We start from the raw sequence: 27,963 nt of genomic DNA, 5'->3' as shown, positions 1-27,963 counted from the left end.
GGGGCGGCGGCCGTGCGCGGCAACATGGCGCCGCCGCCTCCGCCCGCGCCCTGGGGCGCCGCTACCGCCGCCCTCCCCGCACGGCCCGGGCACCCGGGCGGGGCTTGCGCTCCCCTCGCCTCGCCACGGCGCCGGCAAGAACCCCTGTGCCCCTTCAGGGCTTTTCCCCGGCTCCTCGCTGAGCTTCGCCCTCGGTAACCTCGCCTCAGGGCGCGCCGCGGCTCGGCACACCCCGCGGGCGGAGCTCGCCGCATCCTCGGGGATCGCCGGGAAAGCCGTGAGTAAGGGGAGCGGGCCCGGGGTAAGCGGTGGGGGCCGGCCCTGCCCGCCTCCCCAGCGCCCGTTGAGGAGTCCCGGCCCCCGCCGTTCCTCCCTTCGCGGCGGGCTGAGCACCCCCCGTCCCCCCGGCTGGCCGGAGCAGGCGGAGCGGGGCCCCACCCGAGCTTGTCACCGCGCTGAGGAGGAGGCGCTGCGGACGCCCGGCTGACTGCCGGAGCTCCGCTTTCCTTCCCTGCCTTGCCTGTGCTCGCCCTCCGCCTTCACGGCGGGGAGAACAAGGCTGAATGGCGGCAGCTTCAGGCGTGGCGGTTCTGAGAGGGCTCTGGGGGGCCGCAGCAGCGTGTGAGGGGGATCCCTGCCTCAGCGCGGGTCCGGGTGAGGTGGCATCTTTTGTCCGCCGAGGACAAGGGCAGCTTCTCTCCTCTCACACGCCGGGCCCATACCCCATGTGTGCTGCTGCCGCTGCAGGCCCTGGCACCTCAGCCGCCCGCCCAGGGCAAGGGCGCCATGTCCCCATTGGGTGCATCGAGCTGCTGTGGGTTTATGTGGTGTCAGGTCTTTGGAGGCACATGCTGCAAAGCCCTCGAGGCACAAAAGAGGGCCACGTCCAGGGCTAATATTCATTGGGTGTGTTTTCAGGGACCACGTGCATTCAAGGACTGAAATTTGTTGTGTGAATCATAGAATGGTTTAGGTTGGAAAGGACCTTAAAGATTTATCTAGTTCCAACGCCCCTGCTGTGGGCAGGGACACCTCCCACCAGATCAGGTTGTTTAAAGCCCCATCCGACTTGCTCTTGAGCACTTCCAGCGATGGGGCATCCACAGCTTCTCTGGGCAACCTGTTCTAGTGCCTCACCACCCTCAGGGCAAAGGATTTCTTCCTGATGTCTAATCTAAATCTACTCTCTTTCAGTTTAAAACAATTACCCCTCGTCCCATCGCTCCACTCCCTGATGCGGTCCCTCCCCATGTTTCCTGTAGGCCGCCTTAAGGTACTGGAAGGCTGCTATAAGGTCTCCCTGGAGCCTTCTCTTCTCCAGGCTGAACAACCCCATCTCTCTCAGCCTGTCCTCACAGGAGAGGTGCTCCAGCCTTCTGATGATCTTTGTGGCCCTCCTCTGGACCCACTCCAACAGCATCCCTGCTAGGCTTTGTGTATTAGCCTTTATGGCTGCTTCTTAATTTAAATTAGCTAGAAAGGAGGTGAAAATAACTATAAGGTTTTGTAATAAAATTCGCATCCTACTTGTCATTGCTTTTGCGCTTTAGTTGCCTTTCGGCATAAACTCCGACTTCATTAGGATTCAAAGGCCGTTACCGCTGCTGCATAGCAGAGTTAATGCCTAACAGCTCCTCCGACACTGTGGCTCCTGCGTGGTCATCCCTGGCCTTCAGGGGTTGTATTTCCTCACAACTTGGATTGGCAAGGGATGTACTGACATTCGGCAATCCAGTTGTCACCCTCTTCCGAAATTCCCTGTGTGCTGCGCCCAGTGTGCTGGGTAATCTTGTATTAAATGGAAAAAAAAAAAAGCTTTTTTGTATTTTTTGTAAAGGTCAGTGTATGTGTATGCAGAATGCAAGAAATATCAGGCAACTCTTGAGAACTTTCTTTTTTGCTAACAAAGGTAAACACTGATTATTCATAAAATGTTTCTTTGTCTAATATCACACTATATTGATTTAGGGAGCTGTGATAAAGGAAAGAAGCAGGGTAAGATTTGTTTGCTTAAGTAAACAAGTTGCTGTAAATATCTTCGCTTGATCTCATTCTCTTCTTCATTGAATAATCCTCCCATAGCCCAGGTTCAGGCTATTTTTAAATTTCTCGGTAGGCAAGGAAGGTGGTGCTCCTTCCTTTTCTGTTTTCACGCCTAGCTATCAATCTGCAGGAGTGAATTCACTCTGACAGGCTTTTCCTACCAGCTTTGATACCTTCCTTTTTAATTCTGCCAAACCAAGCACAGCTCTAGCAAAATTTCCAGAGGAAGAAACTCCAAAGGCAGATTTTTCTTAATGCTGTGTCTGTAACCACTCCGTGTCCTTTCAGTCAGGATGCCGTCGATCCTGGTAGCTGTATTAACTCCCCGATGTTGGCTGAGGGCATATTCAGTTGCTCTGTGTCTTTGTTTTGTGTACTAGTGAAACAAGATATTTGTGTGCATTTTAGCATTTGTGTTAAAGGCACTATATCCAAAGAGACATAAACAGGAATTCGGAGAGAATATTCTTGCTTTGCAGGCACAGTTGCACCAGCAAATATGCTCCCTGCAAAGACGTTCCCAGCACAGCAAAGTGTGGGAGACGCTGACGTTGTCACTCTGAGGCTGAAGACAGTCCCATCTCTCCTGCCTGGTGAGTCTCAGCAGCCCTCATAAGCACTCTGCCACCTTTCCCAAATGTCCCAGTCTGACGCGTAGTGACTGGCAGTGAAGACAAACCACCATGAATCACAAGTTTTAGAGAATGGTGTTAATGGTTCTTCTCATGAGATTTAGTGAGTGTGTAACAATGCCAAATCATAGGAACTGTTTTGTTTTTTTAATTTGTCTTACTGTAAGCTCCTCAGAAATTGTTCGGCCTTTTTGCTTTTCTGAGATTATGCCCGTGTGAGTTGGTTAGGTAGGAATGGGATCAGAATGAGTGAACAGTCATGGAAAGCACAGAAATGTTTGAAGAAGGTTATGCTGGGGAAGAGCAGCTAATGGCAGGCGATGAGAATTTTCTTGATGATCCCCTCTGTTACGAATCAGTCATCTAGTTGATTGTGAAATACGGAGTCATGCAAAAGGAGGCTCAGGGAAAAAGAAAACTATTTTTTTGGGGCTGTTGGGGGTTTGGTTTGTTTGGTTTGGATTTTTTTCTCTGCTGCAGTGGAGCTGTATTGCTTATTCTATTAACATTTTCTCACTGAGATTAAAACCAGGGAAATTAAGGAGGAGAAATTTAAGAATGCAAAAAATCAATCTCAGTTGAGAGTTTAGGAAAAGGTCAGAGAACAAGAAAGTCAGTGGAAGTATTCCCAGTGCACATAGCTGCGGGTTTGTTGCAGCCACAATTACAATGAAAGTCCCAGAAGACTCTTCAGTAAAATGTTACAAAACTTTGACATTGTTCAAATCCTTTCCATGCAGGTGTTGTTGAGAAATACCCTTTACTTGCTTACATAGAGAACTAAGAGGAGGCCATAGGGATTTCATGAGAAGGTAGATACCTCAACATGAATTGGTAAATATTGTGTGAAACACTATCTGAAATGGGATTTGAGAAAAGCTAATGGAAAGGTAAGTTCCCATCTGCAAAAAGGCTTTTTTTTTTCTTTTTCCTCTGTCCTCCAACTGATACTAAAACATGGAGCCTATAGTCCAGCCACTAATACCTTTATTCAGTTTTCCCTTTTCTCTATAATCCTGTGTGCCCGCTGCAATATCAGTTTTTGTTTGAAGTCTGTTCTAACTTACTCTGGCCTGTATTTGTAAATGACAAATCTAACATCTCTGCAGAGCAGGACAGGTAATTAATCATGAGCACGTTGATACCCAGATAAGATATCTTATAGTCTTAGCTGAACTTTCCAGTCTTTGTCAGCTGGAGGATTCAAAGGAATGCTGCTAACTTAAAAAAAAACAAAAAACTGATTTAATTCTGGAAATACCATTAGATAAAATAACACAGAGGTGAAAAAATATAAAAGATTAGATTTTTTTTTAAAAGATAAAAAATTAGTTTATTAGAATTGTGTGTTTAGCACTTGTGAATTGTCATTTTTACCATTTCTCCTGTGAGTTTAGCCACTTCTCCCTTATCGGAAGAGTTCCTTGTAAATACAGCAAAATGCATTGCTTTGCATAAGGAAACCTTGCACAATAAGAGTTGCAAATATTTTTTAATTTAAGACATTTAAAAGCTAGAATAACGTATTTAGCTGTTTAGCAGATATGAGTAACAGTTGCAAAAAACATATGTTCAATTTAGCTGTACTTATGCTAATGGAAAATAGAAAATTGGAAAACATTGAAGGTAAAAAGGTTCAAAAAGAAAAAAAAATAAAAATTAATTGAGTCTTTTCCAGGGGTGTAGTTCAGAAACAAAACTTAGTCACAAAGATGCCAGCACAAATATTTGTTGCTTTTTATAGGATAATTTTTATTACCTCTATATGTGTTTACTCACTATTAAAAAGATCAAGATAATTTGTGTGAATAATACCCAATTACCTTATATGGAGTAAGATAATTTCATGTTAGGTAATAAAAGAAGGACTCTGCTCTCCTCATCCCCGCCAGTCTCTGCGGGGTGCTCATTAGTAGATGCTTTTTCTGAGAATTTCAGGTAAGCTTTGGAAGTTTTTTCCTCCCTAGCAGATTAATTACCTGTGAGTGCTCCTTGAAGGAACTTTTCAGCTGCAGATCAGAATATTTATTTTCTTTCTTTGTTATCTGCATGATCATAAATTTCATGCGTTATTATTGTAATGTTTAAGCCTTGCATATCGTGTTTGCAGTGCATTGTTCTTTGCTTATTCACTGTTGCTTATTTAAAATTTTAACTAAAATTCTTTCATCTGTTACTGTGAAAACCATTTTACTTTGGGATAAGTGGTTTGAGCTGTCATGGTTCCCAGCTCAGAGTGGAGAAGATGGGGGTAGAACACTAGCTGTTCCTGCATTAATACCAATACTGTGAATAACTTTTTAGAGAGACAATGTAAATATTTATACTTTCCAACTGTAGTTGTTGAAAAACCCGTGTATTCTTTCAGGCTTTAATTGATTGCCCAAGATGTTTGCAAAAGCAACAAAGAATTTTGTGAGAGAAACTGACAGTGGAGGTGACTTGATCCCCGTCTCCCACTTGAGCGCCTCAGACAAGCTGCAGCTTCTGAGCTTAGTTACAAAGAGGAAAAAATTCTGGTGCTGGCAGAAGCCTAAGTATCATTTCTTGACAGTCACCCTGAGTGATGTGCTTACTGAAGACAAACCGATAAAACCAGGTAAAGCCGTACTGGGGCAGCGCTATTATTGCAGATAAAGAGAATGCAAAGCCTTGTCTTGTTTGTTGTTATTCTCAATTGTGTTACTAGAGGGCTCCTTTCAGAGGAACGCTTTGAAGTATTCTCTGTCTGTGGAAATAAGATGACTAGATCTTTTCCAACTTGACTATTCATGTAACTAAAACCAGTAGTAATAAATGTTTGTTTAAAAAAAAACAAAACAGTTTTACCTAGATAGACTACTGAAATTTAGTGCTGAAGGTTGTTAAGCTGTACAGTCCTACTGTCTAGTAACAGTGCTGTCTGCAGCTGTGCAGCTGTATTCCCCTAGAATAATTTGGGGGAATTTCTATATGTGACAGTAGCATGGAACTATACTGTGCTCCAGGTCAAAAAGCACTGGATAAACAGTGTCCCGTTGGTGACAGTAGCCCAGGGAATGCTTGTACAGGCAAGGCCAAGCAAGTTTTATAACTGCTTCCTTTCTTCTTGCACAGACTGTTAAAAAGGTTGACCCTTGTACTTATTTCTTCATCCAACTGCAGCAGTCCTAACTAGGTTTTAAGATTAATGATCTGAAATCCCATATTTCTGGACATGTCACAATTCCATGCAGGAAAATAAATAAGCCCCTAAGTTTAGATTTTAGTTGTAGCTGGCTTGGAAGATTAGCTGATTCTGAGACAGTTCTTTGGTTTATAGGTGTATACGATGCAGAGTTGGTTTAATACAATTAGATGCTTCCATTGGTTTTCAATGAGCTTTGGGACAGGCCTGTAATGAGATATGTCAAGATAATGGCAAAATATTAACTCTGTTGTACAAGCAGGTCTGCTTTTTAGTATTTCCTTGTTGCTGAAATAAGTTTCAATCATTCTTTGTAAATCTTCGTAGCACTTGAGCTCAGCATTTCAATCACCTTGTTTTCCTAAAATGGCAAAATGTAAAAGATAGCGGAGCAAAGATGATGAAAATATGAAGGAAGCAGAAGTAAGAGTTGCAGAGCTGTAAATTTCATTATTTACCTGCTCAGTACTGTTCCGTGCCTTCACTAACTTGTCACATTTTCTGTGAGTTTCTAGTTTTCCAATCATTTCAGGACTGTTTCAGCACTTCTGTTCACAGGTAGAAATTACTTTTATTGCTTTCCTAGTAATTGTGGAGTCTGACTTTGCAAAATATATGGGGAAGTTTGGAGATCTTGTTCAAGGAAGTATTGGAACTTCGTTTGGGAACATCAGCCTGGGAGCTGGAGGGAAGAGCTATGTGGAAAACCAGTCCTCATTTGGAAACCTGAGGAAGCAGGAGATTGACTTGCAGCAGCTTATGAAAGATGTCAAGGACAGGTATGTTTTTAATGTGGGCATTGTGATGGCCTAGAAAGATTACTGAGCCACAAAGACTTGGTCCGGCTGTGGTCACTGAACGATTATGTCTGTAGTGTTGCCATAGTTTGAGAATTATTTTTATTGTAAGCTCTCATTTTCAGGTGATAAATCATATATACCAAAATCAAAATTTCCAGATTTTGAGAGCTTGATGGTCGAACCTTTCCTTTTTCATTTTAAGAATATCTCTCTGCAATTTCGTCTTATGTATTTGCATGAATTACCATATGAAACAAAGGTCAAATCCTTTTTTGGGGGACTGTACTTAGGTAACAGTCTGCAAAAAAAGAAAGGATTGGTTTCTCTATCTTACTGAGGCAAATGCTATGGAAACTGAATTCAAAATTACCATGCTTTATAATTTTTCGTGTGTGTGAGCAACTGTGCTAGAAAATTGGATTATTTGAAATTGAAGGAGTAGTAAAGGTGAGCAAGCATGGTCAGTGGTTGTTCTAGTAGTTGAACAAAATATATTTTATAGATCTGCTGCTCACTGTTACACATCTTAGTAATTGAGGGGAAAACCCCCAGATTTTCTGAACTATAATCTTAATTTTGCAAGATATGCAACACTTCCTGTCCTACTCTGAAATGGGATTGATTTAATCTTGCAATAAGACAGTCATGGACCAAAGCCTACTTGGCAGCCAGCTGACAAGTCAGGGGTCTACTCTGTACTGCAGGTCCTGACTCGTGGGAATGAGGGGGGTTCGTTTGTGACAGCGCTGTACCCTAGATCTGTAGGAGGTGGTGTAATACATTGTAATAGCCTTTGCTGATGCTCTGAAGATAAAGGTGATAGGTTTTTGTTATCAGTACAAAATTTGTCAGAAGCAGTGTAAATTTTCTTTAGATACACCGATGTTCTAGAAATAATCAAATCTCCATTTTCACAGGCACAAATGGCTGCTGGTTTTATTGTGAGCATTCACAAATCAACAGACTTATTCCAATAAAACCCCTTGCTATCCTTGTACTTAAATGCCTTATTAAAAGCAGCAAATATTGGAATAAACGTGTGTACCAGGCCTGTAAAATTAGTATGCATGTAGTATCAGAAAAATAATATCAGTCAAGATTTAGAATCTTGTTTCTAACACCAGTTATGAGTGCTCTAGAAAACCAAACACAAGTAACTTCTGTTTAGATCAGTAAGCTTTTACTTAGTTTTCTACAGTAAGTTGACTAGTCGGTTCAAACAAATAATCCTCCCATAGCAAATCAAATTTACTTCAGCACAGGTTATAATCCTGAATGTAACTAAATGCTTACAAATATATTATCTTCTTTTGAGTGTGGGAAATCAGTAGCTCTACATTGATCTGAACAGAACTGTAAATGAGGTTAATGTGTGTCCCCTTTTATACAAGGAGTTAGTTCTTAGATGCTTATAGCTTATTAAGGTTTATGATGCAAAGTGTAGAATTGATATCCAGTCAGTCTGGCTTCTGCCAGGTCACTGAAAATGATGAGGATAGCAGAATTTTTAATTTTGTTTTTTTCTTCAGCATAATGCAGAGGCTCGCTGGAAATTGTGGCAATGCTTTATAAATGAAATTCCAGTTACTCATTCATAAATATTCTATGATTTATGATGGATTGTGTCCAAGCTTCTAGCGTTTGTCTCATTCATGGAGTGTGGAATTCAGGAATTCAGCATTTGGGAGTGCTGGTGCCTACAAATTAGTGATTTTTGGATGCAAAGCTTTGTGGTATTAAGAGGTACTAAGAGGATGTTTACCCCTCAGTCCTTGTGAGGTGAAATTCAGCTAAGTGTTCTTGATTTCATCTAATGACATACATTGCTTGTGCTTCTTTGATCAAGTATTGCTTCATTTATTATTTCTACATATATAGCCTAATTATGTTCCATTTTAAAATGTTGTTCTTGTATTAGGCTGTTTAAGTCACAGTTGCAGATAAATAGCAGAAAACTCAAAAAAAAAAAAAAGTCAAAGCTGATATGCCTTGTGAACTAAGTCATGTGAGTCTTCAAGGTTCTGCAAGCTGGAGTTGCTGAGTGGCAGCAAATCGGTTTCCTGTCACTTCTTATGTGAACCTTCTGAAGGAGAATCCTACTGATCTTTTAATTAGATTCCAGATACCACACTGGCTCTCCTTTTCTGAAAAAGGATGACAGCTGAAGGATGCGGGGTGAGATCCTTCCTGATTTGCAGAAGGAATGACATTGAAAATGCAGAACACACTTATTAACATAATGTGCAATATAAAAATCAAATTAAATGGTACTTTTAGGTATATAAACTCAGCATATTTTATTTTACTTTATTCTTGCTTTTCGTGTTGCATTGCGCTTGCTAATTCGCAGAGTACTGAAACGTACTGATTTCAGGTCAGTCTCCTGTGCCTTTAACTCGGTGAGATTGCTGTGGATTTAAGAGTATATTCCATCTTCGATTTTAAGGCTTTCAATACCGTCTGCCATAAGATCCTCATAGAGAAGCTGATGAAGTATGGGCTGGATGAGCAGACAGTGAGGTGGATTGAAAACTGGCTGAATGACTGGGCCCCGGGGGTATTGATCAGTGGTGCAAAGTCTTGTTGGAGGCCAGTGACTAATGGTGTACCACAGGGGACAGTACTGGGTCCGGTTGTGTTTAACATCTTCATTAGTCATCTGGGTGATGGGGTTGATGAGCCTACCCTCAGCAAGTTTTCTGATGACACAAAACTGGGAGGAGTGGCTGGTACACCCAGAGGGTTGTGCTGCCATCCAGAGGGGCCTTCAACAGGCTGGGCTGGTGGGAATCTCAACAAAGGGAAGTGGAAAGTTCTGCAAGTGGGGCAACTTCAGGTACATACGGGGGGCTGACTGGCTGGAAAGCAGCTTTGCAGAAAAGGACCTGGGTGTCCTGGTGGACACCAAGTTGGACATGAGCCAGCAATGTGCCCTTGCTGCAAAGAAGGCCAATAGTGTCCTGGACTGCATGAGGAGGAGTGTGCTGGCAGGTTGGGGGACATGATCCTTTCCCCCTACTCAGCACTGGTGAGGCCACACCTGGGGTACTGTGTCCAGTTCTGGGCTCCCCAGTTACAAGGGAGAGATGGACATACTGGAAAGAGTCCATTGAAGGGCCATGTAGATAATGAAGCAACTGGAGCACCTCGCATTTGAGGAAAGGCTGAGGGAGCTGGGACTGCTCAGCCTGAGAAGAGAAGGCTCAGGGGGAATCTTATTAGTGTATATAAATACCTGAAGGACGTATGCAAAGAGGGGTGAGCCAGGCTCTTTTCAGTGGTGCTCAGTGACAGAACAGGAAGCAATGGGCACAAACTGAAACACGGGAAGCTCTTTCTGAACATCGGGTAACACTTTTTCACTGTGAGGGTGACTGAGGACTGGCACAGGTTGCCCAGAGAGGTTGTGTAGTCTCCCTCCTTGGAGACATGATCCTAGGCGACCTGTTCTAGGTGGCTCTGCTTGAGCAGGGGGGTTGGACCAGATGACCTTCCAATCTCAACTGTTCTGTATTCTCTCCTCCAGTGAAAAGGATTATGAGGAGGTTTATAATCTCTAGTTCTCGTGGATTAACAAATTAACTTGTTTGTTTTTACTATTTCAATAAGTTGCGTTAGGTGAATGAAATAGAAGTTCTGAGAGGACAGTGACAGCAGAGAGAAAGAAATAGGACCAAGTGGCATCAGTCAGTCAGTCCCCATCAGCTGCAGAAAGGTTTGCCTGTCACACTTCCATCATTTAATGTAAATGATTCCAACTCTGTGATTAGCATATTAGAAAAACAGAGTAAGTGTTATTAGTGGTTTACTCTAGCATGATTGAAAGATATTTTTACATTATTGCATATTGCACTTTAATATGCACTTTCATTGATTCAGTTATTGTCCCCACCGAGACAAAAATAGGTGCCTATTCCTAATCAGAGTACAGTGGAAATTCAACCCATTTTGTTATTCTTTACAACTCCTTGAGCATTTATGTGTATGATGAGAAAACCATTCAGTTTTCTACCAAAGGTGCTACATGGGTTAATACGAAGTCACAGAATGTTATGAGACAGGATTGAATAAAATCAATTGTGTGTGTCTGGGATTTAAAAAGTAAGAAGGATGCTGAATAGAAAATAGAGGAACTACCTGTCACTTGCATTCTCAAAAGTCCTTGGCATTCTTTGAGAAGATGTTCTATGAAGTAATTGTCAGGGTATTCTGTAGGGAAAATTGTGCAATGTTATCAATAAGCTGACTATAGCAGATACTGTATTCCAGTATGACTGTAAGAAGCAGGTCAGAGAAGTTATATTTGAACTGGATTAACAAAAGAAATATTATACATCTGTGCTTGGCAGAAAGTGTCAGAGTGATGTCCGGTGGGTTTTACTCCATGGCGCTCTCTCTAGAGGTCTCTATTAGGGAAGGAACAAAACTGGGTGAAGGCCCTCACTGTGCAGCAAGCAGTGTTTTTATGTAAGACATCAGACTATTAAGCATTATAAATGAAGTGGAGGAGACTGAACAAGCTGGTGAATTATGGCTGAGCAGTGAGAGATGTTATGAAGTTAGTCATGTGGATGTTATGGAAAAAGTTGCACTTGGGCGAGGCTGTGAGAGTGGGCCGCGCATGTCTCTGCAGCTGGGGGAGGAGGTGTGTTGAGGTGATGTTGCTCAGTGCAGTACTGAAAAGGTTTTTCACTAGTGGCTAGTTTGGACTAGTGAAATTTTGCGCAGGCAGGCCACTGGCTGCTGACTTCAATGTGAGGATGGTGAGTACTCACAGCAGTAACCATTCTTTTTGGTATTCATAGTAAATTGGCAAGCACCTTGCTTTGAGGATTTGTGGGCTGGGTTACTGAGAAAACTAGACAGGATTTGATAGAAAAATGGTTCTATCCCTCCTCCTTGGTGAATGGTCGGGTCAGGAATTCTGTACCTGAAGGAAAGACACTCAGTCTCAGCTGTGGGCTTTAAAGCAGGCTGCTGCTCTCTCCTTTAACTGTGAGAGCCTGCTCTATTGACAGGTGGTGTCTGTTTTCTCTTGCCTTCCATTGGTCTCTGCCTTTCTTTCTCCCTTCTTTTCTGCTTCCAGTTTGCAGCAAATTGCCTTTGTGCCTCTCTGTTCTCCACCGTTTTCCTCATGCAAGAAGAAGAAGGTTGAATAAATGTGAGGGAAGCCTTTGCATTACAGGACAGTGAAAAGTGTTTAATCCAATTTAATGTGGAGAGAGTGAAACCAGAACTCAAGATTGTTTTCTGTTCATATTTGACCTGTAGAGCTTCCAGCATAGTAAATCATTGACCTCAGGAAGGTTATTTAAGCAGAACAAACAATCAAACAAAACCCCATAATCCTTATCCTTTAAATGATCTTTATTTATACAGGCTCATACCCTGTGGTGGATAATGGGACTTAGCAAGCCAACATCTCATTGTATTTTATATAGTGTTACTTCTGAGTACTTCAGCTCAGATTCTCAAGGTGGGAAGGAGTACTGTGATGTAGTACAGGTCACACAAGATTGCTGAGGGCTCCTGTACAATAGATGGTGAAAGAGATGGTAAGAGTGATGGTTGTAGAACGAAAATAAAAGCTCTGGAATGTGACCTGTAAAATCCTAAAAAAACAAACCAAACCAAAAAACCAAAAAAAAAAAACCAAACAAAAAACCCCCAAAATCTAAAAACCAGAATCCTAAAAAATAATTAAAAAAATACAGTTCAGTTCATGTACCTGCATACATTCTCAGGGATTTAACTCTTGTTCAGATATGTTCTTGATATTCCGAGTGTTATACTAGCAAATGCTCTTCCAAAAATACAGTCATAGATTCAGCAGCCACTGCCCTGCAGTACTTTAAGCCCTGCTCTGATTGTCAGACTTTAACCCTATTGCATTTTGCTCTTGATATAGCTATGTCAATGATAATTTAAATAAGCTGGCTGTTTGCTTTACCTCATGTTGTCTCCTATTTGAATCACTGAGAAGAGCAGAATGTTTTGCCTTCCACAGGCTGTGCCCCATCGATAACCTGTTATGTGCCCTCATGCAACCCTAAGTTCAGCGCCAGAGGTCTAGGGGAGAGGATTCAACTGTGCTGTCCCAAAAGAAATTTGTAGCTGTTGGTAAGGGTATGTGTTCTAAAGCTGTGAATCTGGTGGGGTTCACTCCCTAAACTTTGTGAGAAAAGAAGAGCATTTCTGCCAGCCTTACAGTTGAACACATCCCACCGAAGTCACTTGAGTCTTTAGGCTGAGGCTGTGGCCGTGTCTCTGCCACACACTGCAGCTCAGTGCACAGGACCCCAAGTTGGCTCCGAGGCACAGTGCCAGTGGGAGTGCTGCATCAGGGACTGAAGCAGGTGGCTCTATGCCCCTGTGGTGTTAGTGTCGCTGCGTGGGCTCCAGTGCTGCAGCAGCTCATCCAACGCTGCCTCAGAAATTTCTTCACCGTGCCTCTTTGCAAGTTCACCTGTGTCTTCTCACTCTTCCGCTCTGCCAGTCTGCTGTTAGTTCTATATCTGAACCTCAAAGCCAGGAGCGTGAGGGGATCTGAGCCAGTCCCGCCTTGGGCAGAATACTGTAGAAGTAGATGGAAGAAAAAGCCTCTTTAAGTATTTTGGTCATTCATTTGTACATAGTTAAATCATATTCTTTATGCTTCTTATGCTAATGCTTGTTCCGAATCTCTGTTTAATCTGTTTTTTTCTGCCTTTGGTTATTTTGTTTCTTTTGCTCTAACTTAAGGGGATATCCAGTGAATTTGTCATCCTCTAAAGCAGGCAAAAAATACATCATATGAAAGCAAATGACAGATTGCTTTTGTGCTTCTTCATTGTATTTTTTCCCCTGTGGCTCCTTAGGTCGAATGTTAAAATTGCAAGTTCTTAGCACGTTAATTTGTATTTTTCAAGATGCTTAGCACACCTCTTCAGAATCATAAATAATTATTGTGAAGTATGTGATCGGCTTGATGGTCTGTTATTGTGATAACTAATAGCTGTGGTTTGGCAGACACTTCTGAAAGCAGCGGTATTTGTGATTGCATGACATTTCTTCAATTTTTGCTTAATCCAAAGATTCATTGTATTCTAAGCATAAAGCATGGCTTTGCACCAAAAAAAAAAAAAGTTATATTAATAATCTCAGGAATGTTTGGGGGTGCTTTTCTAGTGGCTGCTGCATTGCTTCAGAGTTATTTTCTTTCCCTTGTTTAAACAATCAACTTTAAGGTTTTCAGACAGTTCATTCCAGCTGATTGAACTTTCATATAAGCATGTAACTCTCCAAAGATCAAAAATTGCCTCAGGATATTTTTAATTTAATAAAGAGCCAAGTTGACTTCAGACTTATACAGACTGCATAAATCCAAAACTCCGGAATCTAATAAATCTAAAACTTTTTAATTAAAAGTGGAGATATCTCGATTTAAATAAAGCGGAGTCAGACATGTCTTTCTGTCATATTTTTGGGGAATTGCCATTTAGCCCCATGAATAGCCATTTCCAGTAAAAGGGAGGAAAGACTGAATAACTTGAGCTAGGGATAGCAATCTTTTAATCTTCCAGCTGTCTTGCTAGAGTTATCTGTTCATAGAAAATACGACATCTCATCTGAGGACCTCCAATGAGTATTTTGCAAAAGTATATAATTGACACATTATAATCAATTAAATGCAGTTGAGAAGTTGCTTTAACCGTTACCAGAAAGTCTGTTAACACCCCAGAAGACAAGGTAGTGAATTTTGTCATCTTTTCTTAGAAAATAATCCTCTCTTATTGTTTCTGGGAGTTCACTTTCTTTCTTCTGCTCATTCTAAGAAGAACATAACTTTAGAAATATCTTCAGCAGTATTTAAACGCACGCTGAGTTACATTGTGGAGTAGGGATGACTTGTTAAGTTGGAGGCATGGGCTAGAGATTAGAGGTCAGTTAATTTTTCTTTTGCCTGTGACAGTCCTGGTCATTAATTGTGAATTGTGAGGTTATACTGATGGATAACACAGGAGTTTATAGCAGGTGCGTTTTTTTTTTCAGTAATCTTCTCCAGTCCCAAAATCCATTAAATCATTTCTGTGTTTTCACGTCCAGCCCTTTGAAGTACGTGGCTAGTGCTGATCCCCCTCAGCCAGTTCAGAGTTTAAGGGGACACTGAAACAGATCCATAGCGAGCTGTGAGGGTTGGTATTGAGTTGTCACTCTCTCAGTGTGCTGTTCATCCCTCAAGGAGAAATTCTGGTTACTCAGAGGTTGACAGCAGCATGTCAGGGCACTCCTTTGCCTGCACATGGGCCTTCAGAGGCCAAACCTGCATTCCTAGTGGTGGTCACCTCACGCTGTCCTAGTCCAAGGTGAGTCTGAACATCAGGACTTGGGTGCAAAGGATCCCATGTCACCTCGCCTGTTGAGAAGCGCCTGATGGCACACCTGTGGCAGGTAGAAGTATGTACAAAGACAGGGGTGACAGGACATTTATCTCCTTCAGAGATAAATGAGACTGAGTTTGGCCAGAAAGAGGAGGAGGGGAAACTAAGTCCAGGAGCCATGAACAGCTGGTGTCATCTGAGGGCAGAAAATAGCAGAGAAATCACACAAAGTGGGGCTTGTGAGCTGGCTGGCTGTAGGGCAAAGCTGAGCTGAATAAGAAGGGGGAAGAAGTGGAACTTGATCTGGTCAGGTAAGAGAGAGAAAACCAAGAACTATTGTAAGGAAGAGTGGGGCGGGATTATAAAGAAACTAAGCAGACTGGAAGATTGATTACTTCCTATATATTTCCTAACTTCCAGTAGCTTGACTGCAACTTCACTCTTTCTAAGCAGAGCTTTGTGATGTGTGGAGACTGCTATTGTATTATATGCTTATTATGTATTATGCTATTATAGGTATTTTTATTGCGCATGTGCATGCATAATATATGCAGGGAGTTCCTAATACGGACCGTGAGCACAGGTCTTTTTTTTGTACTCCCTGGGAACTTGTCTGGTTGAAATGATTCTTTCAGGTGAAGACTGCAAGATGTGACCCATTGACTTACTGACACTTGTGCTAACGTGAGACTCCGAAGAGTTGGCCGGCATTCCCTGCCATGGCTATGTTAATGTCAGTGTGAGTTCACGATAGCAGAGGATTCAGTCCAGTGTCCACGAGCCTGGCTGGTTGTTTTCGTATTATGCTGGAAGCTGAAAGTTGTCTTTAGTTCCCCCTTGCTTTTCTTGCTTAGAAAGTAGCCAGACAACTGCCATTTTTGCTCAGAGTAAGGAATCAAGAATTCAATACATGTGTTGGGGCTTACTGTGGAATACAGATATTTACTGCTACCAAATAATAAAAGAGGACATAGTAATTTTGAGGAGACTGCTCATACAGAAACCATTGTTATTTTTACAATAAAAGCATCTTCAAGCAATTAAGAAAATGTTTTTTCTCAATTCTAGCATTTATGTTGTTAATGGCTTCTTTTCTTTTTTAGAACAATAAATCTAAACAGTAGTTTACTGCAGCAAGTAATAGAAAGAAAACATGAAGTGCTGTGCATCTTGAGAGAAAAGATAATAACAACTCAGAAGTGTACGATATCTGAACATATCCAGATAGAAGAAAAAATCATCAGTGTGATTGGATGCGGTAGAAAAACAGTAAAGGTAAAAGTTATTAAGACCTGTAAGGAGTAGAACATTTGCAGATTATCTGAGAAGAAATTATGATTTCTCCAAATTGACTTCAGAGTATTTTTCATGTGTCCTTAACACGTTGAACTCTCTTCCCTAACATATTGAACTCACTGTACTGCTTAGTTGTGAAATTTCAGAAAGGTAAAATGTTTTTTCCGTTGCCTCACTGGCAAAAGATGCCATTTTTTTAATGTGAGCCTGGAACATGGTTTCCATCAATACTGTCAAGTTGTGATTCAGTTTTTATGTAGAATCCTTCCTACAACAGAACATAAAACAAACACATAACAATTCAGTGAAAGTTGAAGAGCAAAAAACATCACTGAAGCAAATTTATTTGAAAAGCCAAGTAATCATTCATCAAAAATGTTTGCAGTGTCTACTAAGTTTTAATATTTATTGAGAAGCTCTTTGTTTTCAGTCGTGGGAGTAGCGATGAACAGCATTATGAGTCTATCTGAAAAATTGCCTATGAATTGAGAAAGAATTGCCAAAGTCAAAACATATGCTCGTTCATTGTAAGGTTTTTTTTGTAAAGCTGCAGATGAATCATTTCTGTCTACAGAGTCTCTCTAGTAGCAGAAATCGGAGAGTTGCAGTTCAACAGCCCTCTGTGCAAGTGCCACCTTCCTGGTACCAGTCTCCAGATGGGCAAAAGGGGAGTTAGGATAGAAGGGGACAGGGTAGGATAAGTGAGTGCCTGTTTCCTGGTGACACGGTGTTTCATGTGTGGCAAAAGCTACACCTGGAGCTCTACTTTGTACTAGGACAGGGCAGCTAAGAGTTGAGAGCTGCTCTTGGCATTGTGCTTCTGCCTTGCTACTCATCTAGTTCCTTTCATAGATGTCAAATGTAATGTGCTTTAGTTAGACATCATGGAGAATAAAACCCATTATTTCTCTGTATTTTTTCCCCCTTAATTAATTCTGTGTTTAGGCTATAGCATAGCTGAATCAGATAAACGGTGAATAAATCTGTCCTCTAGGTTTCAGTGGGTGAAAGTGGAAGTACGATGAAGGATTCTAGTGTGATTCTTGAAATTCCTCCTGCAACCACTATTGCCTACAGTGTAATTGAACTGTTTATAAAGAACAGTGGCCAGTTTGGTAAGTATAAAGCTCATTTTCTGTGGCACGCAATTCATCTGTGGACAGAGCTGCCTGTTGAACAATGATATTTGCATTTCTCTGTATATGAAGGTGATGATGTTGTATGGTCTCCATTGCCTTGATAGTTATTTGTGCTGTGAAATGCTGCTCTTCTGATTTAGTAGTGCTTTTTCAGTTGTTTGAATAACTCATGAACTTAGAATAACTTAGGTTTCAGGGGACTGCAGGAGGTCATCTAGCTCAAGCCCCTGCTCAAGGCGTGGCCAAGTTTGATCTAAGTTCAGAGGTAGATCAGATTGCTCGTATCGTCATCTACTCAAGTTTTCATTGTCTCCAGAGAGGGAGATTCCATTACCCCTCTGGGCAGCCTATTCTCATGTTTGACCACCATCATGGTGGACTTTTTTTCCCTGTTAATATCTAATGAGAATTTCTTTCTTTAATTTGCATCTCTTGCCTTTTGTCCTGTCATCATACAGAAGAGTCTGGCTCTGTCTTCTCTTCACCCTTACATTGGGTAGTCGTAGACAGAAATAAGGTTCTCCCTTAGCAATATTTTCTCCAGTGTGGACAAACCCAGTCTCTCAGCCTCTTCTCATACGTGGTGTTCTCCAGCCTGCAGCGATCTTGATGGCTGTTTGCTAGATTGCTCCCATATGTAAATGTCTGTCTTGTACTGGGGAGTCCAAAACTGGACACAGTGCTCTGAATGCAATCTCCCAAATTGAAAAATCACTTTCATCGATCTGCTAGCTACGCTCTTGTCAGTACAGCCCAGTATGCAGCACACTCCAATAGCTGCAAGGGCATGCTGATGATCCTCTCAAATTTATTGTCCAGGTCTTTTTCAGTAATTTTGCTTCTAGCTAGCTGACCCTCAGCCCGTGCTGTTGCCTTCACATGTTGGCAGGGAGAGTGAACTGGATGTGTATCGACAGTCAACCAGGAATGTTTAGACAACAGTCATGCTAAGAAAAGAATTATTCGTAAAGCATAGGACTGGAATTTAAACTGTTCTGTCTATTTTACACTTTAATATATAGATTGTTCTCAGAATGATTGCAGAAATGTCCTTATCATGTTTTCTGGTCATGCTTTACTTATTTCAGGTCGAATACTTTCAGGTGTCAAATTAAAAAAAAAAAAAAAGTTGACATTGGCTTTGGGGGGAGTAGTAACTGCTCTGCAGAATCACTTGGGTTTTGCTTTCTTGTCTGTCCTCAGTTAAACTCCCTGACCTAAAGGAGGTTTCAGGCAATGTTATGCAAGGAGGAAGGAAATCAGATGGACTGTGTAGGGCTGGAAATTGGAAAGGACTGATGTGGAGAGAAACAGGAGATACACTGAAGAAATAATTGAAGTGCAGTTGAGATTTGAATCTAGGATGCGCTTTATTTGCATAAGAAATGCAGAAGATACTCTCCATCATTCTTCTTTAGCTGACTTCTGATATTAAGGAAGTCTGTAGGTTAAAGAGTGTGAGTAAATATCATGTAACCTGTAAAAAAATTTCTGAAAGGTGGAATTGCACTGACATAAACTGAATACAGAGATACAGCAGAGGGCATTGACTTCATGGTCATAATAGAACTATAATTCAGAGTAATCAGGTGCAATTAAGGCTGTCTGACTACATAGGCGTATGCTGATAGCCTACTTAGGTGATTTCTAAATGGAAATACCAATGTCCTGCTAGCTGGTAATACATGGGTCTTGGTAATGATTTGTATTTTTCTGCTCTTTTTCCACTTCTGTTTCCACTTTTTTTTTTTTCATATTTAATGTTACGTCTTTTAAGCTTCAAAACCAGCACACCTTGTTGCAGCCTACATCTTGCCTCTTTTCTAATTTGTGCTATCTTCCCATGCCCGACTGTCATTCGGAAAGTAAAAAGGAGGAACTAACAACAAAATTAGGGATTTGCCAGCAAGAATAAGGATGGTGGAGTCTAACCTTCAACTTCTTAGCGTCTGAGCAGTGATCAGCATCTGTTTATAAGAATAAAAATAGCCTTTGAAGTTAAATACAGAGACTAATGTAGTCCTTTCACATGAGACTGAAAGTGACCAGTGGCAGGTGTAACATAGTGGGATTCTCTTCGCAGACAGTTACGGAATAAGGTGCCTGTAGGGGTTTTTTTGTTTCTTTTTCTTTGCAACTGATAGTGCTTGAGTTATTCTATAAGGAAGAACAGTATATAAACTTTCTTTAAAATATTCTGGCTAATGTGACTGGACATGCTTGGACATTTTTATAAATAAATTAAAAAAGAAAGAAAAACAGTCTAATCCTTTTCTGATCCCTTTACCATAATGTTTTCCTCTAATCATTCTGTTTGATTACTGCAGGCTAATTTTCCACTACGTGTAAAAGCTGTTCCTGTTAAAGGCTTTGCCTTTTGTGTGTCTAAATTTTCACTGCAAGTCCTCTTGTTCTTGCTTTACAAAGCAGGAGGTATAGTAGCACCCGACTGATTTGCTTTGTTCTGTTCATTGCTATATATGTGTGACTTTCTTCCTCTTAAATGACTGTAAATTAAATAGTCCTAATCTTTTCAGCTTCTCCATGCAAAAGAGTCTCTTTGCCTTTGATTGTTTTCATTGATCATCTCTGATTTTCTTCCATTTTTGTTAATGTTTCTGAATAACAAGATCTTACTGAGCTATTGGAGGTTTGTCATCGATGGATGTAATAGAATTCAACAGGAAAAAATATCACAGTATTATGTATATTCTTTCATTCCATTACTTTCCCTTCTCTTTCTTTTTTTAAAGACTATGACAAAATTAGTGAGATTAATAAATACAATTAATTATCAGTCCTATTAATACAAAACTTTCGGAGTCCTGGATTTTCCTCTGAATCAAATCCTATTACAAGATTTAACAGCAGGGTCTGTATCTCTTAAAACTTTTCATGTGATGCTGTGCCTTGATTTCCCTTATTAGCATCATTCTGCCTTAGGAGGGCAGGTAGTTTATTAGCACTATCTTCTTCCTTCAGGGTTTGTGTGAAAGCCGTGTTATTATCAGTGAAAGTAACATGAGCATGTTGGCCTTATGGTGCCTTAACTGCTGTCTGGAGTCTTGTTGCTTTGGGAAGTTCTTTAATTTGTGTTAATCGCTTTCTGCTGCTCTGTAGCTCACCCTTCTCTCTGAAGGGTTATGCAGGCATAAAGGTCTCTGTCATTTTTCTTTCTCTGTGGCAGAGACTTCTTTGTCTACTCTCCCTTTGAAAAAGCTCTTTGCTGATGGAGTGCTCTCTGTGCTTTCTTATCTGCTTTGAATGTCCTTAATTTGGTGAGACAGACTCTTACCACTGCAGGAAGGTTATATTTAGGTTTTGTGCCTGGTACATGTGAGCACTGTGAGCACATTAGTTACTTTTTTTTTTTCCCCCTTTTGCTGTCAGGTATTACTTTAAAATTGAGTTCCTCTTGCTAGCCTGCCTGTGTTCTCCTCAGACCTGCTGCAGAGTGCCAGGGCTACAGTTTCAAATCTTGCATTTGAGCCAATAAAAGCTGATCAAAATAATGCATAGGTCTTTGATTATATTCTGCATCTTTGGGGCACAATGTTAGATGCATGAGCAGAGAACTTGATATTCCAGATTTCTCAGCATAGCTCTTCCAAAGGCTCCCGGTGTACCTTCCGGGAGTCCCTTAACTTCATCAAGTTTGGAGCATTGGTGTGGCAGGAAATGGGCAGCTCTGTTTGGGTGAGGTGGGCCAGTGCTTGTCATGAAGATGAGGCAGAGTAATCCAGGCAGGGTGTGTTATTTCCTCCATTAAGGCATTGCAAAGGGACAGTACATTGTAGAGCAATTCTGTTAGTGAACTGAAGGTGAAGTCCTTTAGACGCTCTGAAAAGCCATGATATTTTCCACTCACCTGGAGAACTTGAGGATGGATCTGTGACTTGGCTCAGAAAGAGGAGTCTGTCAGTGCCATCACCAGAAGAAGCTCTGTGAGGGACCCTGAAGAGTTCTTATGAATCTCAGAAAGTGCTTTCTTGTGTCTCAATCATGAGTAGATCATGTAGCTCGCATTACAGCACATCTCTTAATTGGTAGAAAATGTGAAGAATTCTTACCTGCGTATCTTGTATGCAACATTCGGGTTTATAGTGTCAGTGGGAAGTTTTCATATAATTTGCTGTCTACATTACTTTAATTCACAGGAGCTGGTGTCACATTTTGTAGTTGGTACCTGCACTACAGGACCTTTGTCTGTGCACACCGTACCGAACCTCGGGGCTGCAGTAATGCTCAATAATTCACATACGTAGCAACCGCTGGCGTTCTTTCCATCTAGAAGAGATGAGGCACGGAGAAATTGCATGCGAGAATACTAGATAATATAAGCTAGCATCTGATTCAGTAATTGCTTGTGTATTTTATTAATTATTTTTTTAATTGAATTTCTAATTACAGAATTCTGTCTGCTGGATGAACAGCAAGGAGGTTTTGAAAAAGAAAGCACAGAAGGCTCGAGTTATCCCCATTCAACACTATTCAGAGATACTTCCTTTCTCTATCAGCCAGATGCTGTTGATAATGAGATGTACTCTGGGGCTAAAAACCTCATTCCCAGTGGTGCTTCTTTAAGTGTATTGAAACAAGGTATTACCAGAAATGCTTTACATGATTACATTACAGTGAGTTAAGCAACATGATAGGAGAAAATAATCTGGTACAATAGTACATAAGAAATCATGTTAGTTCATTTTAATAGCCCTTATCAGGAACTCTTGGGGGAATGCACTGAAAGAATAGAAAAATTTACTTCTGCAGTAGGTACATGCAGTGGATTGTTCCCTAGGAATATCATATGACAAAGGATACCCTTTGTCATAAATATGATCTTACAAAATTAGGGGTTTATGCCAGTCCTGTTACATTCCAGATAAGCTCTGTAAGATTAGTGATGGTTTATGCTTTCATTCAGAAAGGGTCACTGAAAATATTTTTTCATGATCTGGAAAATGCTCATAGTAAACCTTCTCAGTTAAAAGTTATTTCAAGTATCAAAAATTACAAATACATCTCCCCTGCCTTAAATTAGCCTCACTATTTTCTGAGAGACTTTATAGAAATCTTTGGTATCAACTAAGGCTGACAGTTAAAATGTGGTTTAAACGGAAATTTGCAAATTGGTATAATGGGCCAGGCAAAACTTGTTTATTGTAGGGATGTGGAAGGAAGGGTCAGGATTATCACCAGAGGAATGAAAAAGGGGAAAACAAATCAAGGCCTCAGAACACACTTGACTTTTCATCAGTTCTAGGTAGAATCCTTACAGCTGGTTCTATTGATGAACGTCACTTTTACTATCTCTGAATTTCACCCTTTGTTTATGGCTGTTCAATAGACTAACTGTGACCAGAATAGGTATTTGTTGTCCTGAAATAAATTCTGTCATTCTCCAGCATAGTCTTGTTTGAAAGGAAAGACTGTGTCTCCGCATGTATATAAAAATAAAAAAACCCAAACACTTATTTGTGAAAGCATGGTATGCCACTCTTTTGGGTTTTGCTTTAGCTTAATGTATCTTTGTGCCTGTCTTGCTTAAAAGGCCTGGAGGTTTCTTTAATTAAATTAACCTGAACTGTCTCTTGGAAAAAACTAAAAAAATTGTTTCTACTAAAGCAATTTAAAATAGGTTTCCTCTTCTGCTATTTGTATAGACGTTTATACGATTGCGTCAGGTACAAAAAAATATATGCCTCTGGCTGGGCTTTTACTTTTTTTTTTCTCCCAGTGAAGTAATTTTTAGATATAAAAGGCATCTTTAAAGAGAGCATGTTTTTTGACCGGAGTGACATGAAGGGAAATTTCTTTTAAACAAGATTAAGAACGCTTGCATGCCCATATTTTTGGAATGTGGAAAAACACATTCCAACCTTCCAGCTGGCATTATTGACTTGAAAACTTATTTTCTTTTAGCAAAGTGGTAATTTGATGTCATAAAACATTTTTTTTTTTTTTTTTTTTTTTTTTAGTGTCATAGTTGAATTGTGGGGAGAGAAGCGCAGTGAACTCTCTTGTGCTTCTCTTGTATGTATTGTAATGGGTTCAATATTTTAATCAAGAGGAGATTTTTGTAATAATAATTAGGGGTGAAGGGTAGTAATTCTTTGATGCACCTGATGAAATACGAGAACAATAACAATTTAAGATCGCAACAGGAACTTTGAATTCTAAGTGTGGACTCATACCATTAACTTAGTAATTCATATCAACCCACAGATTAAGAGGTAAGGTTATGAGCAGAACTCTTTGTTCTGCCTTATAAATGAACATTATCTGGAGATGAACTTTGAAGTGAGAACCTTAATATATGGTTAGTTCAGTTAACATTAAAATACTGAATTCTAAAATATTAAAAATATTGAATGCCAAATGTTGATCCTTAGTAGCTGTTCTTCTTTCTTAGAATTGTCATTGATGCTTCATTGGCTCATTAGGGAAATATAATCAGGTGCGTTCTAACCTTTCATTATAACTTGTGATGACGGAAATCAGGATGTCAAGATGATGTGATAAACGAACTTAGGAAACATATCGCAAAAATGTTAGCTGTTCTTACTGGCATTTGTGTAGCAATACTTAGGTTTACTTTTTACTGCTTTCTCGGGAAAGATCTGTCACGGTTGAAGACTCAGTTCCAGCCCTTTGTGAAGCTGCCGGAAGACAAGCAAAGAGCTTTATATAAAACCCTTTGTGAACTCTTGCTCCATGAAGAAGTGGTGACTGCCCTGGAGGATGTGGTAAGATGAAGAAACTTTTGCTTGCTTCCTAAAAGTAATTTCAGAATAGAACTAGCATTTTCTTTTGCTTGAACTTTTCTTTTTTCAAGAAGTTAGTCTTATTCTTTTCCTTCAGTTAGATGATATCTGCACAGGAGACAAGCCAGATCTGGAGGAGTTAAAACCTGCACAACAGCGAGACCTCATGGACTTCTTGCAGCTCTTAGGATGCAGTTCCCAGAGTGAGCTGTTGTTGCAGAACTATCACCCTCATGATGAAGAACTCTTTTCAGCTGCTCACCTCCTCATCGGAGCTATCTCTGGTATGTTGTGAATGAAGAGAGGGACCCTTTTTTTTTTTCTTTTTAAATTTATTTTCCTTTTAGAAGCTCCCTCTGTGTTAAAGTGCTCATGGCTCTTTTTTGAGCAGTTGGTGAACTGAGTGAACATAATTTGCTCTCTTCCTTTTTATGGGTTTGGTATACCATCCTTAGCATTCCTGGCTGTGAATTAAATTCAGCCCTCAATCAGTGACAGATTCCTTGTAAGATACACATTCCCCCAAGACTGCTCAACTCTACTTTCTGCTGAATGTGGGCATTTCCAGTTTGGCAATCTCATTTCTGTTCGTGTTGCATGCTGGAGTTCTTCCCGCCTAAATGCTGAGAATTACAAATCAGGTGTTGTCTTCTGTGTAACAGCATAGATTGTTGAGGTGCAAACTATTTTTAGCAAAAATAAATTTAACATAGAGTCACTGCAATTAGAGTGTTGTTTTGCAGCTGCTGAAAAAGGAGATTAAACATAAATGTCAAACAAATGCCATGCTCACAATCTCGTTGGCACCACAGTGTTAGTTAAAAGCTACCTGCAAAGTCCGAGACAGACTTTCCTGGCTTTTTCTCCTCTCTCTCATATATAAAGAATTTCCTGACATTAAGATAACGAAGGGAAGTCCAGGGTGGTATTGGTTAGATGTGGCACTGTGCAGCAAAATGTCAGCGTGCATCCATATATGTGCAGTACCCAGGTAGGAAAGCTTAACTCATTTGCAGTGACAGAAAAGAAATAGAAAACAGAAACCTGCTGATGTGGTAACGCTTGTCAGATGCTATTAACAGCAGGGCGCAGCTAATTGAGTGTGGTGTATTATCACCTGGCTGTGGACATAATGTCTGCTGCTAACGTCCAGGCGTAAATGCAGTTGGATCAAGAATCAAAAGCTGTTTCATGCCCGTTGCTTCTATTGGGAGCTACAGCCTTTGAGTTACGGAGTTGAAGGGCACCACAGGGATCATTTAGTCCATCTCCCTGCCCCAGGGCAGGCTCAGCTCTGTCGTTCTTCTCCAGTTGTGTTTTTACTGAAGTCAGCATCTCATATAGATTTTGAGAGCAGAGGTTCTTGTTTTATTCAAGGCCTAAATCATTCATCCAGCCTGCAGGCTCGGAGCGGAACACTGGGGAGATGCTTGGGGAGGAGACAAGAACGATGGGGAGGAAATCCCCTTTTCTCCGAGCTGCCTTTCTTTTCTCAAGGGCAAGGATAGTCAGTGTGGGGCTTGTACCCATCGCCCGTCCCATTTTATTCTGTGCTCTGGGACGGAGAAGGGGAAGAGCTGGATCACCCTCTTCCAAACGTCCAGCAGAGCACTTGTGACAACTGTCCTCAGCATTGGATCGCTTTGGTCTCCGGCAGCTGTTTCTTGAGGTGCTGTACCTGTGGGTGGGCCTCAAAAATGCAGCTTGTCTCTTTGCTCAGCAGGAGAACCTCATAACAGAGCTCACTCTTAAGAAAGTCCCCTTTCCAGCAGCCAGCCCTGAGCAGTGTTCACTGGAAACAATCTTTCCCTTTTAATGTTTCCTTCACAGAGCTGTCGGATTACACTCTTGTCCTGCTGCGTGCCTGCTGTGATCTACAGGTTGTTCCGGCTTTGTGTTGTTTGGTGAGTAATCAAAATGTGACTGTGTAGCATGTGGGGCCCAGCAGCAGCAGTAATGACTGTTCTCTGCCTTATTGTGTTTCTCGCCCAATAAAGAAGATGTCAAGCTCCAGTGCGAATTTCAGCTGTAGGCATTGCTTAGGCAAGGTCAGAGTCTGACAGTGGCAAACGATGCAGGTAATTTACTGCAGGTGGACACCTAACTTCTAAAACATTTCTGTATCTGGCAGATTTCATCGGCTGTGAGCAAAAGAAAATTGTAACTTAAGCTCAAATTTTAATTTACTAATAGTCTCATTAGCTGGTTTTAAAGTCTCAGTAACAGTAATCACCTGCCCTTGGTAAACAGAAATGTCACTGTGGTAGCAGGAGTGCTTGGGCTTTGGCAAATTCTGAAGTTCCAAAACTCTGAGGCCATTCATTGAAACTGCAGAAGGAATGAGGGAGGGCTTTTTTTTTAAGCTTTTTAAGCTCACTGGCAAAAATAATAGTAAAAACTTTTAAATACATAGGAGCAAGGGGAGTGCTACTGTTTGCTCAGAGTAGGAGTGAGAGTGAAGTATCACCTGCAGTGAGAGAAGTTGGACTGGGGGAAAGGAGAGAGTTTTCTTCTCAAGGGGTGCCACAGAGCTTTGGCTCTGGATGAGTACGTTGTACTTGTCAAGGTGAATAGTAAAGGAAATCTTGCCCTTTTGCTGCTGCCTTGTAAGCTCTCCGGTGGTTTTGTAAGAAGGAACTGAGCTATGCGATGGCAGGAACAGCACTGCTTGGGAAACCTTTTTAATGTCTCTGTCTTTTGCGCTCTCTCATAAATACAGCCTAACATCGCTTCAGCCGACGGCACCGTGGTGCTGAGCAGTTCTTTGGCGGCTCTCAGTGACAGAGGAAGATTTGATGTCGTGCAAAGGCTGTTTGCTTCATCAAACATTAATTTGGAAATGACAGAGTCTTCTGTAAAAGCTGTAACTATGAAGGAACCTAGATTCTTCCCACTTGTTCTTTATGTTGCATTGTATGGATTTCATGCTTTAGGTGCGAACGTATAGGAGCCTTGCCGAGCATCTGGTTATTGCTCTAAGCCTGCTCTTTCTTTTGTCCCTCTGCAGTGTAGCGTTGGTGTGTTTGAGGTAGCAGTAGAGCCACTCAGTTGAGTATTTACGGCAGTTGTGGAGGTCAGGGGGACTGGGCAGGCCTGGGGTGAGCACTCTGCACTGCCATCAGGTGTGCTGCTGCGCTGCAGATTCACTAGGGTGGATCTGTTGTGGAAAATCCATAAATAAGGCATGAAGGGGAGGAAGGGGGAAAAAAAATCCCAAGCCTGGAACAGAAATTGAACATAGCTGTTCTGGTAGTTTTCAGATCTGCAGGGCAGTAGAAGCCTGATGGCTTGCATTAATATGCGTGGGAGAAAACTGCAAAGTACAAACTGCTTTTTGTAAGCAAGCAGACAAACTGGCTGTGGAAATCCAGGGTTCTGCAGCGCGGTAAATGTTTTGCTTGTTTTAAGATGCTGTGCAGAGTGCCTTCACTCTGGAGCAAGTGGAATGGAGGGCTCTCAAAGAGGTACTGGATTAGGTTTTCATTTATTAAGTGTAGTTGGGCTTTAGGGATGTGAACTGCACACTGCAGGAAATAAAATACCCTCTTGTTCAAAAACTAAGACCACCGTAGGGATTTATGCCTCTGTACAGCATTTCTCTGTTTTTTCTCTTTAAGTTTTTACTCACCTTAGCAAGTTTCAGCTGTTTAAATTGCATTCTGAACGTTCTCTTTGAGGTACGGTGATGCCTTTTGGTGTGTGCACATGAAATGTCCTTGCTGCACTCCACGAAAATAATAATTTTACCCATATGACACTTTGA

At 41.2% G+C, this 27,963-nt stretch overlaps 1 protein-coding gene across 1 annotated transcript; it reads left to right on the top strand.

The window, feature by feature from the left end:
* On the top strand, window positions 1–27,963 carry GSDME (gasdermin E). Its single transcript, XM_074574867.1, has 12 exons — window positions 1–277; window positions 2,523–2,636; window positions 3,416–3,565; window positions 5,044–5,274; window positions 6,428–6,620; window positions 16,105–16,276; window positions 17,292–17,412; window positions 21,847–22,035; window positions 24,055–24,182; window positions 24,298–24,484; window positions 26,031–26,104; window positions 26,920–27,963. The coding sequence occupies exons 4-12, from the start codon at window positions 5,064–5,066 to the stop codon at window positions 27,145–27,147; spliced, it is 1,503 nt and encodes a 500-aa protein (XP_074430968.1). The 5' UTR covers window positions 1–277; window positions 2,523–2,636; window positions 3,416–3,565; window positions 5,044–5,063; the 3' UTR covers window positions 27,148–27,963.

The sequence above is a fragment of the Larus michahellis genome, chromosome 2 (assembly GCF_964199755.1).
Source record: "Larus michahellis chromosome 2, bLarMic1.1, whole genome shotgun sequence".
NCBI lineage: Eukaryota > Metazoa > Chordata > Aves > Charadriiformes > Laridae > Larus > Larus michahellis.
This window is presented reverse-complemented; position numbering and strand designations above follow the sequence as displayed.